The sequence below is a fragment of the Trichosurus vulpecula genome, chromosome 4 (genome assembly GCF_011100635.1).
Source record: "Trichosurus vulpecula isolate mTriVul1 chromosome 4, mTriVul1.pri, whole genome shotgun sequence".
Taxonomy (NCBI): Eukaryota; Metazoa; Chordata; class Mammalia; order Diprotodontia; family Phalangeridae; genus Trichosurus; species Trichosurus vulpecula.
The window spans coordinates 63,487,176-63,504,212 of NC_050576.1; the positions used below are offsets into that span (position 1 = coordinate 63,487,176).

Genomic DNA, 17,037 nt, shown 5'->3' on the forward strand with positions numbered 1-17,037 from the left:
GATGTTAGAACATTTGTCAAGAAAGCATAAGTGGTGGTATAGTTCTTGAAAAGATGATAAGAAGCATTATGTATATGAGGCTTTGAACTCCAGGATCAATATTAACAATACTTCAAAAGATACACTAACGCAGTTTTAACATTTTCATATTTCTATGTTCTTTTCCTTTTTAATAAAATTTCATGTGTAAATCTTTGTTTAGGACTGTGATTCAGAAAAAGAGGTTATAATTCAGAAAGTCAAAAAGAGATTTTTCCATCCCAATCTACTTTGCATTTCTCTTTTACTGACCCAAACTATTCTGTGACTTTAGGCTGGATAAGACCCATCAATCTAGACAAGGACATTATTCTGGCTTGGCTGGTTTCCAGCTCATATCCTGTAGTTCATGAAGTTTGGACATAGAATAGGATTAGAAAAGAAGGCCCCTTTGAAACTGCAAAGCAGAGGCCTTCAGGACACATGGAGCAGCAGGGTAGTAAATCACCTGGAATCCCCCTCTGACAGGGCTACTCTTTTATTGAAAACTTGTTTTGACAAGGGGCTTGATGACACAGAACACTGGCCATAAGCTGAAACACAGCATTTTGATGAGGCATGTCTGTTAAGATTTGTTGCATATTCTTTTCAAAGAGGTCTATTTTCCACAAACAACTATAATTAGGATGCCTCTTGGAATAAAGGCCTAATGGCTTGTGAAATTTTTAGTTGATGTTCACCTTTTTTTTTAACTTCCTGCAGGTGTAACTTTACTTCATTAACAGGTAACACAATTATATTAAAATTTAATTTGGATGAGAGTGATATTTAGTTTAAATTAGTGAAAAGAAAAAAATTTTAAAAGGTTTATTTCTTTCAAGGATTTGCTATGTAGTAACTCCAAATTGAGCTAACAAAATATTGCCTGGTAGAAATTTGTAGGAAACTTAAGAAGGATTTTTATTAGCATATCAACTGAGAGTGGAAAGAGTCCTGGGTTTGGATAAAACCAGGTTCTAATCTATTTTGCTCTACGACTTAGTAGGACATCAAATCTGGCCAAAATCAGTCATGTCCTTCGTAATAGAGGCACTAACTATTTAATCCAAAATAAAAATTTTGCTTCACTCCATCAATAATAGCAAAGGCCCCAGGATAAGAAGGTATGATAGGTTGAAAACTGGACTACTGGGGTTCCATGAAGGTAGGAACTGTTTAACTTTTCTCTTTATCCCTAGCTCTTGTCAGAATGCATCATGCCTAATAAATACTTAAAAATGTGGATTGATTTGCTGACGGAGAGATGAGATCATGGATTGTCTTTATGACTGTTTGACAATTTCTGAAGCATTGTTAAGAAGCTCAAAGAAAACCTAGGACCTGACTACTCAGAATCCTTAAGTGTTACAGAAGGTCAGAGTTGGAAATCTTAATTCCACAGTTACTTATTATAAGATGCAGAGCTAGAAAGGGCTTTGGAGCCAGGATCAAGGACTGCACATCTGCTCTGTTTCCCCTCCTATGCCACAGTGGCTGACCACACTCCTGACCCATGCCCCTTCCCCACTATAATGAAGGAGAAAACTCAGCATTGGAATAAATCTTGGATAAAACTGATCTGGTCATGGGTGAGAGTACTTCAAACATCCTCCAGCCCTCTATAAGAAACTCAGCCTCAGAACTCCACTGACTTGCCTTTATTGTTAGGTAGAAAGCAGTAAGGAGTAGCCATCAGTCCTACCATTGGTCTGCCCAATCCTTTTGCCTTCCTACCTCTGCTTTTTAGCTTTTTCTCAAGGGGTGATAATTAAATCAACTTTCCCTTTGTTACTCTAAAGTGAATATACTGGAGGATCCTGGCTCCATTCAGAATGGAAGTTTCCTTTTCTGAGCACCACCCTCTGTTTCCTCATATCCATTCCTGACAGCTTTATCCCTCTGGTTGCCCACTGTGCCATGTTTTCTCTTGTGCCCTCCTAGTTCAGTTGTAATCTGGGTTTAGAGCTAAAAAAAAGTACCTCTTATGCTGGCCTTTGCTTCCCTGACCCAGAAATTACTTTGTATTTACTTATATGGACATACTCTTCCATTACCCATCAAGAAAATGTTAACTCTCTGAAGGTAAGGGCTGCTTTATTGTGCCTTTGTATCTTCAGTCCTAGAACAGTAGGTAGCATATCCTAAGCCCTTAAATAAATGCTTGCTGACTTGGCTGGGTGACCTGAGATGAACAGGTAGAAAATCTTTCAGTCACATTTTTCAAATACACACCAGCCCATCTCTTGTCTTCTCTGCATAGGTGATCCCTCATATCTCGAATGCATTTAGTCATCTCCTCCACCACTTAGCATGCTTAACTTTCTTCCAGGCAGTTCAGACACTACCACCAAGAGGGGGTCTTTGCTTATCCTCCCATTTGTTCATGTTCTCTTGCTTGAAGCTAGATGGCATTATTTTCTACGTACTTGGAAGTTACTTATCTTTGCACATAAGGCATCCCCCAAGAAAAGAGAGTCTCCTTGAGGACAGCGTAACATCCATTTGTATCTTTGCACATACAGAACTGTTTAATAAATATTTGTTGAATTGAAATGATTCATTTAAGTATCAAAAGTATAAACATAAAAAGAAAAGAGGATTGGCAAGAAAGGTACAGGGAAAGAATAGCAAGAAAAATAGACATCTTGCAAATTTTTCTAAAAAAGAAATACCTACCTGTGGTATACAATCAGTATATGCGAACATTGATTTAAATCGGTCATCCATGCTTATATGGTAGAGAACACACATTGCTATTTGCTTGTAATTTTCATTTCCTGAAATGAAAAAATTGCATATGATGATATTTTTAGTTTATCATCCACAAGCACAAACATACAAAGAATGTTTCTAAATTTTTAAATGTTTATCCAAGGTTAACAATCTGACAAACTTTAAGTTCCCTACTTTAGTTTGTTTTCAAATGACAATCGGAAGGCTTGAATCACACTCAAGTTATCTTTGAAAGACAAGATTCTCAAAGGTGAAAGTGTTTTAATTGAAGTGAATATCTGAAGGAAAGAACTTTCAGAAAAAGCACGATAAAGTCATAATTATGAATAGTCACTAATCTCATATAAGTGTATGATCTAAGGCCAGGCCATTTTATAATCTTCTTTACTGACATCACCACTGTATTTGACTAATAATATGTAGACTAAGCAAATTCTTTCCTTCACTACCATTGTTAGTATTAATATATAAGATATTGAACTTAAAAATTAGATTTATTAGTTATCCTCTAGAGCAGGGCTGTCCAAAATGTGGCCCACCTACAAGCATAGAAATTTATATAAGTGCTTTAGTAAACGAAGCTGAGCTACTGCAGAGCTCTCACTAAAATGGCAAATCAAAATATATTGTCTATTGTTTCAATAAAAACCTAAGGTTGGACAGCCCTGCTCTAGAGTAGAAACTATAAAAAACAAAACAAATCTTCCAACTGAATACCACCTTCCGAGAAGAAAGGACCCTGGATTTAGAGTCAGAAGAGCTGGATTTAAACCTAGTTCTGGAGCTCATTGCCTTTGGACCAATAACTCAACTTCCCTATCTCTAAAAATAAGGGGCTTGAATTAGAGGAGCTAAAAGATCCTGTTCTAACTTTAAATGTATAGAGAACTTTTATTTAAAAAACACCCCCTGAAGTCAGTGGCAAAGCTAGATGTATTAGAACACTTTTTTAATAGAATATTTATTCTTATGATCATTGTAGATTTTAAATAGAGATAGCATGGGGCAGCAAATTTGTAGAAGTCCCTGTGTTTGAATCCTAGCTCTGCTACTGTACTGGTAATTAAGGTGGAACTTTCTTACTGTTTTAGAATGTGAAATTAATTACGTGTCTTTGATTGAGTCTTACTAGGTGCAAAACCCCAGGCTGGTCAGCAAACTAGTTCACTAGTTTGAGAGAGGCGGGAAGCCCCCAGAGCCCTAAGGGGAGTTACGGCCAGAGCCAACAGGAGGCACCAAAGTTCTGGTTGCTCAGATGATGTTTGATGATGTCTAAAGACTGTATAAAAAGAGAGAACAGAGTTGTTTGCTGGGGGCTCTCACTCTTGGAGGAGTGTTGATGTGGAGACTGTGGGCAGCTGTAGTTAAGAGCCCTCCAGCTTGTGAGCCCAGATGTTGATGGTTTCTTGGTAACTATGAATTGTGATCGGGTCTGTTTATATTGTGTATGTTGTTGGCTTTTTCTCCTGAACTAAGTGAATGATATCTGTATGTGAATTAAAGTAAGATTGTTAACCCCTTAAGTTACTTTCCTTAGTAAAGCAGATCAAAAGAACCTGTGCTGGCAGCATTCTTGTTGGACTTGTGTTGTCTGTCACCCCCACAACAGCTGCTAGCCCAACTGTTGCATCTTACTACCTATGTGGTCTTGGGCAAGTCATATGATTATAGGATTGGAGATGTACAGCTGAAACAAACTAAAGAGTCACCTAATCTAACCCAATCCTTTTACAAATGAGACTGAGGCCCAAGGAGAAGTTGCCCAGGTTATACTGGTAGAGCTGGAATTAACCTATTTATTCCCTACTTTGTAAAATTAGAGGATTTACCAGATACTCTCTAAATATCTGACTTGCTGTCTTCCTCTCCTCCTCAACTCTTTCCCTTAAAAAGGGGGACTTCAGCATTCATACTGATGCTGTCTCAAACTCTCAAACTTCCCAGCTGCTCACACAAGGATGGATCCTAGATCCTGGATCTTTCCATTACCCACAAATGGTCTACATCTTCAATCAAAACAACTGACCTCACTCTGACTGTGACTTTCTCACTAGGCCTCACTGCTCCTAAATCTATTCTTCACCCTCCTTCATGGAGACATCTACTCACTCTACCCCTGTTGGCACTTCACTTTCCTTCCTTTCTGATCTTGACCCTATTCAATTCATCTCCTTACTGCCATCAATCTTTGAGTCCTTCTTCCTACCTACCCCAGCATAAACTTCAGCCCTAGATTACTCCTCAATTACAACTAATGTGCTGCTGACCAGAGCTGGAGGAAGTCACAAACTGTGCTGCTCGATACATTACAAATTCATGTTATCCAAGTGAAACTGAGTAGTCATTGCAGCAAGGCAAATCTATTATATTCCTCTCAAATTGATTCTCTATCTCATTTCCCACAGAAACTATTTCAAACTTTTCTCCTCAAAACCATAACACTTTCCATCCCCCCCTTTCTCTCACCTGAGGATCCTGCCTCTTAATTTACAGAGAAAAATAAAACCATTCAATGTGACCTCCCCTTTCTCCTCATCTCAAAGCTCCCTTGATATTATCTCTCACTCTCCAATCCTGTTCCCCAGTCTGATGATGAGGTAGTCCTTCTTGCCAAGGCAAAACCTTTACATGTGACTTGGATCCCATCCCCTTCCTTCTCCAGCAAGTTGTATCATCAACTATTTCCCTTTCTCTAATCTTCAATCTTTTCCTATCTACTGTTTCCTTTACTACTACCTTCAAGCATGCACAAGTCTGTTTCATTCTTAAAAGACCTTCACTCGATCTTGCCATCTCCTAAAGTTAAATCATCCTGTAACTCTTTTCTCTTTCTTTGCCAAAATCCCAGGGGGCAAAGAGGCAATGGTTTACATTCTTTATCTCCACTTTCTCTCCTCTCACTCATTCTTCAACCCTTTACAATATATGGTTTTCAACTTCATCGCTCAACTGGAAGAGCTCTTTTCAGTTACCATCAATCTCTTAATTGCCAAATCTGATGGTATTTTCTCAATTCTCATCCTTCTTAACTTATCTGCTGCCTTTGACTCACTCTCTCCTCCTGAGCCATTTGGGTCCAGTGGCAAGATATGGATCAGGATGACTGGAGATTGTCCTGGATTCTGTGGGAAACGTTGGCCTTTTTAAGTTAAGGTCTTTCCCAGGTTTCAGTCTGAGCAAGGCAATGCCCATTCAGTGATTAAAGCTAGGTAAGAAATGAGGCAGAGGATGGCCTCTTTTACCTAGTCAAAAAAATCAATGTGAGAGGGGAAGACCCTCAGGGTTTATTTCTGGCCAAAACAGAAGTAATTGCAGTTTACACTCACTGAGCCATCAGGACCCAAACAATAACCAAGGGAGGCTTGGGCTGGGACCTATTGTTGGCCAATCAATGAGAGCCAGAGTGATTTGGGTTTAAGTCATGGTCCTTAAGAAGGAAATCTGGCCCCAAACCCTAAGATATCCTGTGAGGTTTCAGTGATCAAAATGTATATTCCTTTGAGCAGAGCATCTGTAGTTAAAGGTATTATACTGTATGTGGATAGAGGGAAGGGAGGGAGGCAGGGAAGGAAGATTACGGGGAGGAAGGAAGGAAAAGAGTTCGAGAGAGTGAGGCTGGTGACTTTGCACAGCCTTCCCTCACTTAAATCCAATTCACTCGCAAGTCATGACATCACCACCTTCCTTATGTCATGGTTCTCTTTGAGAATGAAGGACAAACAACAACTTGTGAGTAGTAACAGCTGCCCCACTGGGGACTCAATTGGCCAGTTCCAGTTGGGCAATGCACTTCCTTCCTTCCTCTTGCTCTCTCCTCTCCCTTTGATTACATAGGGTATCATACCTTGCCTGCACGTGTTCTGCCCAAAAGAATGTAAATTTTGATCACTGAAACCTCGAAAGATATCTTAGGGTTTGGGGCTAGATTTCCTTCTTAAGGACCATGCCTTAAACCCAAATCACTCTGGCCCTCACTGACTAGCCAACAATAGGTTCCAGCCCAAGCTTCATTAGGTCATTGTTTGGGCCCTGATAGCGCAGAGGTCTTCCCCTGCCAGATTGATTTTTTTTTGAGGAGGTAAAAGAGGCCATTCTCTGCTTCATTTCTTACCTAGCTTTAATCATTGAATGGGCATTGCTTCAGTCAAACTGAGACCTGGGAAAGACCTTAAAAGGCTGAGGTTTCCCATTGCATCCAGGACCATCTCCAGCTGTCCTGATATATATCTTGCCACTGGACCCAGATGGCTCTGGAGAGGGTGAGGCTGGTGACTTTACACAGCCCTACATTAGTTAAATTCAATTCATTTGTAATAAATGTTTGTTGACTTGAAGGCATCACCATTCTTCCAGAGTACTAGGTTTGCAAACCGGGCATTATCCTTGATCTCTCCCTTCTCATATAGGCAATTAATTATTGCTATTTTTACCTTTACAACATCTCTCAAATCTGACTCATCCTTCTACCTAGTACTCTGGGTACAGATGCAACAAGTGCCTAAGGGACAGAGAGGAGGCCAAATGGGATGTAGCATGAACTTCCAGAGGTGAGAGAGGATTGTACAGTGAGGCTGAAAAGACAGTTGGAGCCAGGTTGTAAAGGGCTTTAAAAACTGAGTCCTAGAGTCAGTAGGAAACCTTTGGAGTGTATTAAAGGAAGGAGTATGGTCAGATATATGCTTAAGGAAAATCCTTCTGGCAGTAGTGTGTAGGATAAACTGGAGAAAGGAGAGACTTGAGGGAGGAAGACCAATTAGGCCATTTGTGGTAATCTAGGCAAGACCTGTGATGAAGGCCTGAGCGAAAGTATATCTGCGTCATAAAAAATAGAAAAAAAACTTTAGCAATAATCAATCAATAAGCATTTATGAAGTGTTATTATATGTCAGGCACCATACTAGGTGCTGGGGATACAAAGATAAAAAACAAAACTGTCTTGACCTCAAGGAGTTTACATTCTATCAGGGAAGATATCATGTACATAAATAAGCATATTATATATATATATATATATACACACATATATATATATATATTTTAATATATACATATGCATATAGTAAATACAAGGTAAACTGGGGGCATAGCAGGTTTGGGGATCAGGAAAAAGTAAAAGATAGTTCCTGCCCTCCAGGAGCTCACAATTTAATGGTGGAGACAATACTTAAAAAGAAGCTGAAAAGAGGGGAGGGTAAATGGTACCCAGTGGCAGTGCAGTTGGGTGCAAAATGAAGTGGCAGCTAGTCCAGATGCCTCCCTTAAATGAAGGATCTGGAAGGAGCTCTCCACTGTGCACCCTCCATCCTCTCCGGTCAAGAGGGAGGGAAGGGCCCTAGGGGCAGGGAGTGGTATGAGTTCCAGGGCTGAAATGATCTTAAAGGAAGATGAGGTTCCTGGGGGCATGATGAAGTCCAAAAGTGACCCATCAGATGGGAAATGAAGAGCACAGTCATGAGGAACAGCCAGTACAAAGATGTTGAGAAGGAAGGTGGAGTTTCATGTGAGGATTCATGAAAATAAGAAGAGACAAAATTCAGCTTCCACATGCAAAATGACAAGCCCTCCTAATGTTATACTAAGAATGCATTCTTTTATATTTAACTTCTTCAGAAATTGAACCTTTGAATGCTTTCAATTTGGGGTCAAAAAACTAACTCTTAAACATGACTAGTTCCACCCTTACTAAGCCTAACACTGTAGACAAAACCCTATGTGCATCTAATATTTACCCAGCTTTATTACATTAAATGATTTTCTATTTTCTAGTCATTACACTAAAAATGCTTTTTAAAAAATAAGAAGTGATTTAAAATCAACAGGACTTGCTGGGTTGTAACAGAAAAAATGAGGGACCAATAATAATACAGTAGCTGAGAGTCAAGTGTAAATGTTGCTCATTATAGTAAAAATCTGTTAAAATTCAATAGGGGTGCAGAAAGTACAGATATAACAGTCTATGTGCTAAGTAGCATATATGTTGCTGGTAACATTAGAAGAATTTTGGAAAAAGAGGTTCCAAAGTAAGGGGTCAGGATGGGTAGAAAGGGAGCCAATTGCTCAAATGGGTGAATGTTCCAGAAAGGAGGTTACAAGTGTAGGTCCTTTAAAGACAGAAGTGAGAAGAGGTGGTAAAAAAAAATATGTAAGGGCAAGGTAAAGGACATTTATTAAAGTAAAAGTTTTTGAGAAAAGAATCCCAAAAAGGCACTTTAGTATGATAATGTGGGAAGTGTTCTACTGACTAACCCAGAAATCAGGAGATGTGAGCTATTGTCCAAGTTCTGACTACAACTACTTGGTGATCTCAGGTAAGTCATCTCAGTCCTTTTGTTCCTAGTTACTCATTTGTAATGTGAGGTTTGAACCAGATGACTTCTTAACTTTCAGTTCTAAAATTCTATCTATGAAGTTTAAAAAATTGTACATGATGCTTCTTGCTCAAATAGACAACAGAAAAGTTTAGTACTGTAATCAAATATAGAATAAAATTACTGGACACTAATGACATGAATGAAAGTAACAAAAATTATTATTCCTATAATTCTATATATTCTATATAAATTTCTACAAATGGCTAATTTATATAACCTTTATGTAAAGCCTACCAACTTATAGTATTTCTCAGTTATCTGATTCTTATGATTAGCATGTTTTTTAAAAATAAATTTTACTTATATTTTATCTAAAAATTTAATTTCCCCTCCTCCCACCAGAAAACCATCTCATATAACCAATAATTATATGAAAGAGAAAGAAAAAAGAAAAAAATCATCAAAATGAATCAATAATAACAATTCTGATAATGTATGCAGTTTTGTACACTTGTAGATTCCCTTACCTTTACAAAGGAGTGGGAGGAGGTATTTTCTCATGTCTATTCTTTGGGGCCAAACTTGTTCTTTGTAATCTTACAACATTCATTTTTAATTGCTTTGTGGCTGTTGTTATTTCCATTTACATTGCTGTCATCCTTGTGTATATTATTTTCTTGACTGCTTACTTGACTTTGCATCAGTTTATGTTAAATCTCTCCATGCTTCTCTCTATTCATCATATTCGCAGTTTCTTGTAATAGTAATATTTCATTACATCCATGTATGGTAATTTGTTTGGCTGTTCTCAACTGATGGAAATTTACTTTGTTTCCAGTTGTGTACTTCCTCAAAAAAGTATTACTATAAATATTTTGGTATGTGTGGGGCAATGAGCATCGATGTTAACAGGATAGGACCCACAGGCAGACTGACTGAATTCCAGACTCAGCCGCTAGAACACTGAAGGTTAAATGAGGCAGGGTGGCAACTAAAGTAAATAACTTTTCTAATTTCAACAGGTCAAGAGCTCTGTGCCAAGGTGCCTCATCTGGAAGTCCTTAAAACCTAATGGGTATTCCATGCAAAGATAAGAGTCAAATTATCTAGTTGTAAAAGATGTTAGATATTAGTCTACTATCCTTTGTACGAGAGGCATGGGTTGGGAGAAGATGCATCATTTTCTATTTAGGGTTTCATCCTATACCCATAGAATCACAGAATCTCAGAATTAGAAGGGACATCGGAGGCCATCTACTCAAACCCGAACAGGAATCCCCTCTATGACATCCATAACAATTAGCCTCCTTTTGAGGCTCTCTAGAATAAGGGAGAACTCACTATACCCAAGAAAGCCCACGTCAGTTTAAGTAGCACTTTTCTATGCTACCAAATTTTCCCTTCAATATTTTAATGGATTTCTGTACCAAATGAGATAGTAGCTGTAAAGTGTTTCACAAACCTTAAAGTGCTATATTAAAAGCCAGCTATTATTATATCATTATCACCAATATGAGCATTTCCTCAACAAGTGCAAATTGCAACCCATCCATGTCTTCTAATCAGCTACAAATCTTGCCCATGCTCTCCCATAAATTCTCCAAAGGGGTATACCTAGTTGGAGGAGTCTTTAAAGACTGCATCTAGCTCTATGGAATAAAACATATTTAATAGACAACAAAAAATGAATACAGTATGATCTTCTATTCTGAGCATTTTTTCCATCAATTACGCCTGATATGATCTAGCTCTTAAATGTTTTCTTGACCCCTGGAAAGAGAACAAGCATCTTGAGGCTCTGCCTCTGACTCAGCTCTCCAGGCTATGGAGTAGAGCAAAGCCTAGCACTTGTGTCTCACCTTTGGCCCCTGGTTTTCCCCTGGGAGGAGTAGGAGCCTTGTAGCTCTTCCACTAGTTCTTAGTCCCATGTTTTCTAGAATGAATGAGGATGGTCAAGAAAGGAAACATGATGTGGAGGTGGAAGAAGAAATGAAAAATATGGATGGCTTTTCCTGACTAATGTGGCCTCCATCATCAGATCTGGTAGATGACTAGGTTTATTTGGCAGAATAGTTTTTTTTAGTTTGTTGTAGATGTTTGATTTGTTTTCTGATGTTTTTCTATGATACTCCTCTACATCTAGCCCTTCATGTACTCAGACTACCTTATGTGGTTTATATGGAAGCATCATTGCTTAGACCTCAAATAATGTCATGGAAGCCTCCCTGTCCTTGCTTTAAGCCCCAGTGTTAATGTGGAGAGACTAAGGAGTATGGCAGAGAATTGCTGATGTATCTAGTAGAAATATCTTGAAGGTTTCTAGGATTGACTGAATAATAGAATTGTCTGGATAAATGTGCTGTCTCCCTCCTCTGCTGTTTATGGAATGAGACAAGCCATAGACAATGAAATTTGCAGTCTACGTTGTGGGGGAAAGATATTGCAAACAAGGGCTTTATAGACAAATGTTACAATCAGTATAGTAATCTGAACCCTAGCTTACTGATTCTACACATTGCCAATAACATAGTTACATGATATAGCTCTTTTCATTCTCAAGTAACTAATAAGTTTTCTAAATATGAATACAATACATACACTTAGTAAATTTCATCACAAAAAAATACTTCTTGTCAGATGATTCCATCTAACAAAAGGTTACAACAATATAGGACAGGAAGGGAAGATGTGACATGGGAAGGTTTCTGAAATTACCCTGTACTTATTCCTCTAACGACAGCTGTGGCTAGGGTATGGTAGTGGCTCTCTGGCAGTCAGCAGATTGTTATTTAAAGCCTATTCTACTGCTTTTCATTCCACATAGTAATAAACAGTTTCTAAGAGAGATTAAATGATCAGGGTGAAGTTTAGAGTTTAATCCCTAATTATGAGCTAATCTTTTACATATCTTTCAAATAAAAAGCCCTAGCTTAGTTCTAAAAAGTACCATTTTAAAATGAAAAAAACATTTATAACCTTACTAAATGGCTTTCTTAAGCAATAATGGGGGTTCATTTTTGTAAAACACCTCACTAGGAGCCCCAAACTCTACCCAAATGGCTAGCATTCTCCTGTGAATAACAGGTATTTCAAAAAAGGTTCCCCTATGACTAGTAGACATCAATTATACCTTGATGGCAGCACAAACAAGTAAGGTTACTTTGCCAACAGCCTGTATGTTGGCGGGGCACCAAAGGTTAAATGAACTTAAAGCAACATAGTAAAAAGACTGACAGTTTTGAGAACTAGATCCTTAATGACTTGAGGTGGATTAGTCAAATCCACTCAAGGAGTAAGGGCAGGGTAAAAAATAATGTCCCAGTCATTATGGAATCCTTTGGTATTTGTGGTAATAAACATAAATTATGATGAACTCATTGGGCATTAAATGCGGAGGTCATAAGTACTTCGATAGGATTTCCATAGGAATTTACCATTAATTAACTGAATCGTTGTTTGAAAATGTTATTGAATTATCTTAGCACTTCTACAGCCATTCCAGAAAATTTGGTCATTCCCAGATGAGGGCAGTTAATGCCTTAACAAAACCAATCATTAACTCTAGTAAATGATTTTGTGGGAATTACTGCTGTTATAAAATACATTCAAGAGTTTATGGAAACAACTTTTTTTTATTTTTAAAATAAATTTGCAGCTGTAGGTCAGCTGGAATGGAGAAAAAAAAAACAACTAAGGTCCCTGGGCTGCTTTTGCAATTGATTTTCTGCTGATTAAAAGGCAAAATACATACTGATTAGGTTTTGAATTAGAAATGTCTTCAGTTTCTTTCCCCTCCCCCCACTCAATCTTTGAAGTGATTAGTAAAGGGCCATTTGCAAACTAATTTTCTAAGAAGTTTGGGATTTTGAGACCTGTATTCTCCATTTATAGCTCAGTCAAGTAAAAATATGAGTTCTGAACACCAGAACTCTAAACCAAATTTCCGCTTCTGCTGTAGACCCAGACCAACACTCTGTGAAGAGAGTGAGAACACAAATTATGGGCCACATTATTAGCCAGATTCTCATTCTCCACACCCCATGTCTGCCTTCTAAATACAGGACTCCCTTTGAAGTCAACAAAGACTCCAAATCCAGATGAGAGCAGTGTGGCAATATGACCACATCTGTATCAAAATGGAGCAGTACTGAAGTAACAGTACTATTGGGCTGATCAAAATTGGAATATCTATCTAGCACAATATTTTCAGAAAATAAGTGTTGTTAGGTTGACTATGGTTTTATATAGAAATATATATATATATATGCATATATCTACATATATATGTGTGTGTGTGTCTCTGTGTGTGTATGTATGTACACATACATACATTTCAAAACTATTTAAATGTCATAATGAATATCATTAGATCTGGGGTTCTTAACCTGGGTTCCACAGACCCCAAAGGGGTCTGAATATGAATGGGGAAAAATTACATTATTTTATTAATTTAAAAATCTTATTCTGAGAAAAAGTCCATAGGTTTCATCAACTGCCAAAGTGGTCCAAGAACAAGGGAAGGTTAAGAACCCCTGAAGTACATAAAATAGGGCTACTTCTTTTGTAAGATTAGCAAGTTGTTTCCATAAACATATGCTAAACTGATGCACTTAATTCAATTAAATTCCACAAACACTTATTAAGTGTCATTTACTTGGATTTTTTCACTATATAGTGATCAGTTTCAAACTAGTTGCTGTGTCTTAGCTTAATAAAGCACACATGAAACTGCATACAAAGATCAGATGCTTTTTATTTTTCAGGCAATTGGGCCTGGAATCAGGAAGCAAACTCTGAGTGCAAATTTGGCCTTATTCATTTATTAGCTATATGACCCTGGGCAAGTAACTTAGCTACTGCTGTTTGCCTCAATTCCCTCAAACATAAAATGGGCATAACAGCACCTATCTTGTGGGGTTGTTGTGAGGATCAAATGAGATCTGTTTAAAAAAAAGGTGCTTAGCACAGCACCTAGTACATACAAGTGGGTATGGAAATGCTTAGTCCCATCCCTCCTCCTTTATGTTTAAGCTTCTACTGGTATAAAACAATGGGGTTGGCTGAGCTCTACAACATCATTTGAGATCCATAATACATCCATGCTATCTATGCTATGAAAGAGTTGAGAAAAATAATCAATCAAAAATGACCAAGCTAAAGAATTTGCAGGTCAATGATAAATATGAAAAATGTCAGGCTTTACAGGTAATTTTCTGATTAGATGACTGATGTAATGATGTATTCTGTGTGTCCAATTAATTCACTTAAAAACCAAAAAGTTACTGAACTTGTAAACTTATCAAGAGGATGTTATACACATTAAAAATGCAAACTAAATGTGCATTTGTGTAAAATTCAGTAATTTATGTTTTACTATGTACAACTGCCACACTTTGCCATGATGTTATTTTTCCAAACTTTTCAACACAATGTCTTCCATTATTTTATTACCTATTTAAGTAACATTCTTTTATTATATCCAGATCAGCAAATGTTATATAAAAAGAAGCACTTTAGGGAGTGGTTTTCATCATAGCAAATTTCAGCAAGAATGTAAATACTATATAAATATGCATTCCCATAGTATGAATAAGGACAAAACCCCTTTAATAGTAACTATTTTCTAGCCAATAAGTCCCTTCCATTGACCTATTACTTAATGTGCTTTAGTCAATTTTTACTATACAGAAATGGAGACACCTCAGGCAATGTTCACACACAACATATTAGAACCAGCTGCTGCAGAAGAACCTTAAAAAAAAGCCTTCTTGATTTAATTGGGAAAACAGGAGGAAGCATAAATTTTACTGCCATTAATAACTTCAAGCAATCTTGATATGACTTTGCCTCACCCTGACGGCTAGACATGTGCTTTGTGTTAGGGTGTTGGCCACATCTGACCCTTATTGTTTGCTCACTTGATCAGGTAGGAAAATGTAGGGTTTTTTATAGGATAAATGAGGCCTATTAACATTGGGAAATAGTGCAGTAGCCTATGAGGAGCTGCTCTCTGAAACAGATGTGTGAAATTCCATAACAAGTTTGGTAACAAAAAAGGCCAAAATTCAAAAGTCATTTGAAAAAAATCTTCTTTCAGCTTTATTTAAAGAAGCTGTCATAAAGGCAACTGGGTTTTTAAAAAGCAAAAGCATGCTAATTTAAACACAAGGCACTTCTTCAGTTTTAAAAGAGCATTTGGGATTACCAACTTAGAACAAAAGTGTATAATATCTCGCAGTTCACAACCAAAAATTATTAGCTAAATGCAAATACTGTGTTTTATTTGCATTATCTCAGTTTTGAAATAGTATTTGCGGTGAACCATCCCAAGTATCTAAGGGAAGTATACAATACTTCTACTCACAAATCCCAATCTACAAGCTAACGTGTAAGTATAGTCTTCGCATCAGCTGATATTTCTGAGGAATTCAAAATTAAATCACACCTAAGCATTATTTTAAAATGTGAACATAAAAGAATTGTAGATGTTGAAAGCCAAAATTTTTTAAAATGTTGTTTCAAAGACATCTGATGTGATGGGCAGAGGAAATAATACTTAAGTTTTAAGGGATCAAAGTAGGGAGTGCAACACTATCAGCGTTGGCCATCTCCAAAAGTAAGTGAAATCAGACTTGTCTTGACCGGAAGAGAACAAACATTTATCACTTAACTCTTGACCTGGAACAACTCTCTACATGTTGATGAAATGCTTCTACAGCACTGGAAAATACCCTCAGACCCAGATTACTAAAGTGTAACCTACATAGATCAAGAGAAATCAGGTCCCCTTATTAGGAATCACAAAACCAATTCTGGAATTGCTCTCCTTGGATCTGATGCTCTCTCTTCCCCATATTTTTATATTAAATTGGAACATTTTTAGGCAGTATTAATTTATCTTCTAAAAAGGTCAGTTTGGCCTGACCTTGCACTGAATGAAATCTCAGCTTCCTGTTGTAAATGACTGATGTGTAACTAAAAAATAAGCACAACATATGCTATTGGATCTGAATCCTAAATTTCCCGGCATGGCTAATAAAGGCACTTTCTTTCTGCATAAACTACCTACACAAATTAGCAAAGATTTATAAGAGACCTTTAAAAATCATGCTAGTATGCAGATAATAGTTTTAATCAAAATTGAAAATATAGCTTAGCCAACACTGGTACTGTATTACTTTAGACAACTAATGCTTTTGATTAATTCATAGATGAATTAACTGAAAAGTATTTCAGGTCCTCTGTGTGCCTGAAACTTTATTAGGTGCAGGGGACCCTAATACAAAGAATGAAATAATTCTTACTCTTGAGGAGCTTACATTCTATTAGATGGAGACAGCATCTACATATACAAGTATATAAGAAATAAACACAAGATAACAGTCTTTATTCCTTTCTGGACTGCACTCATAGCTCTCCATAGGCCTTTCTCTATCATACCATAAAAACTTCTTCATTATGGAAGCTTGCCCTGTCCCTGGGCCCTTGACCCCTGTGGCCTCTCTCTCTGGTTAGCTGCCCCCAGAACCTCCATTTTAAGGAAGAGGTCCAGGCCAATCATGTCTTCATCTCTCTCCAAGCTTCACTCCTGGTTCCAAATTTTCTCTACCATTCCTCAAGCCAGTACCTTCATCTCCTCCCTACCTCTCCTTCTTTCTCAGCTTCCTTTTATGTGTTTGTCTTCCCCCACTAGAATGTAAGCTCTTTGCGGGCAAGGGTTTCTTTCTTTCTGCTTGTATTTATACTGCCTGGCACACAGTGAATGCCTGTGGACTGAATCATGTTGCCAGCAGTTGATGGGATCAGGAAAGGCTCCACACATAAGTAGTACTTGAGCTGCATCTTGAAGGAAAAGAGGAATTCAATGAAGAGGAAGTCCATTCAAGATACAGGAGATGTAGTATCATACGTAAGGTACAGAAGAAGGGAATAGCATGAAATAAGGGTGGAAAGGTAGGTTAGGGTCAGATTGCGA

General features: G+C 37.6%; 1 protein-coding gene across 2 annotated transcripts in view; it reads right to left on the minus strand.

The window, feature by feature from the left end:
• Window positions 1-17,037, minus strand: part of KIFAP3 (kinesin associated protein 3) — a 212,944-nt gene that overhangs the window by 94,514 nt on the left and 101,393 nt on the right. For both annotated transcript variants that reach the window (XM_036756446.1, XM_036756447.1), the window contains exon 11: window positions 2,695-2,795. In XM_036756446.1, coding sequence (XP_036612341.1) covers window positions 2,695-2,795 — 101 coding nt within the window. The remainder of the gene's footprint in view (window positions 1-2,694; window positions 2,796-17,037) is intronic.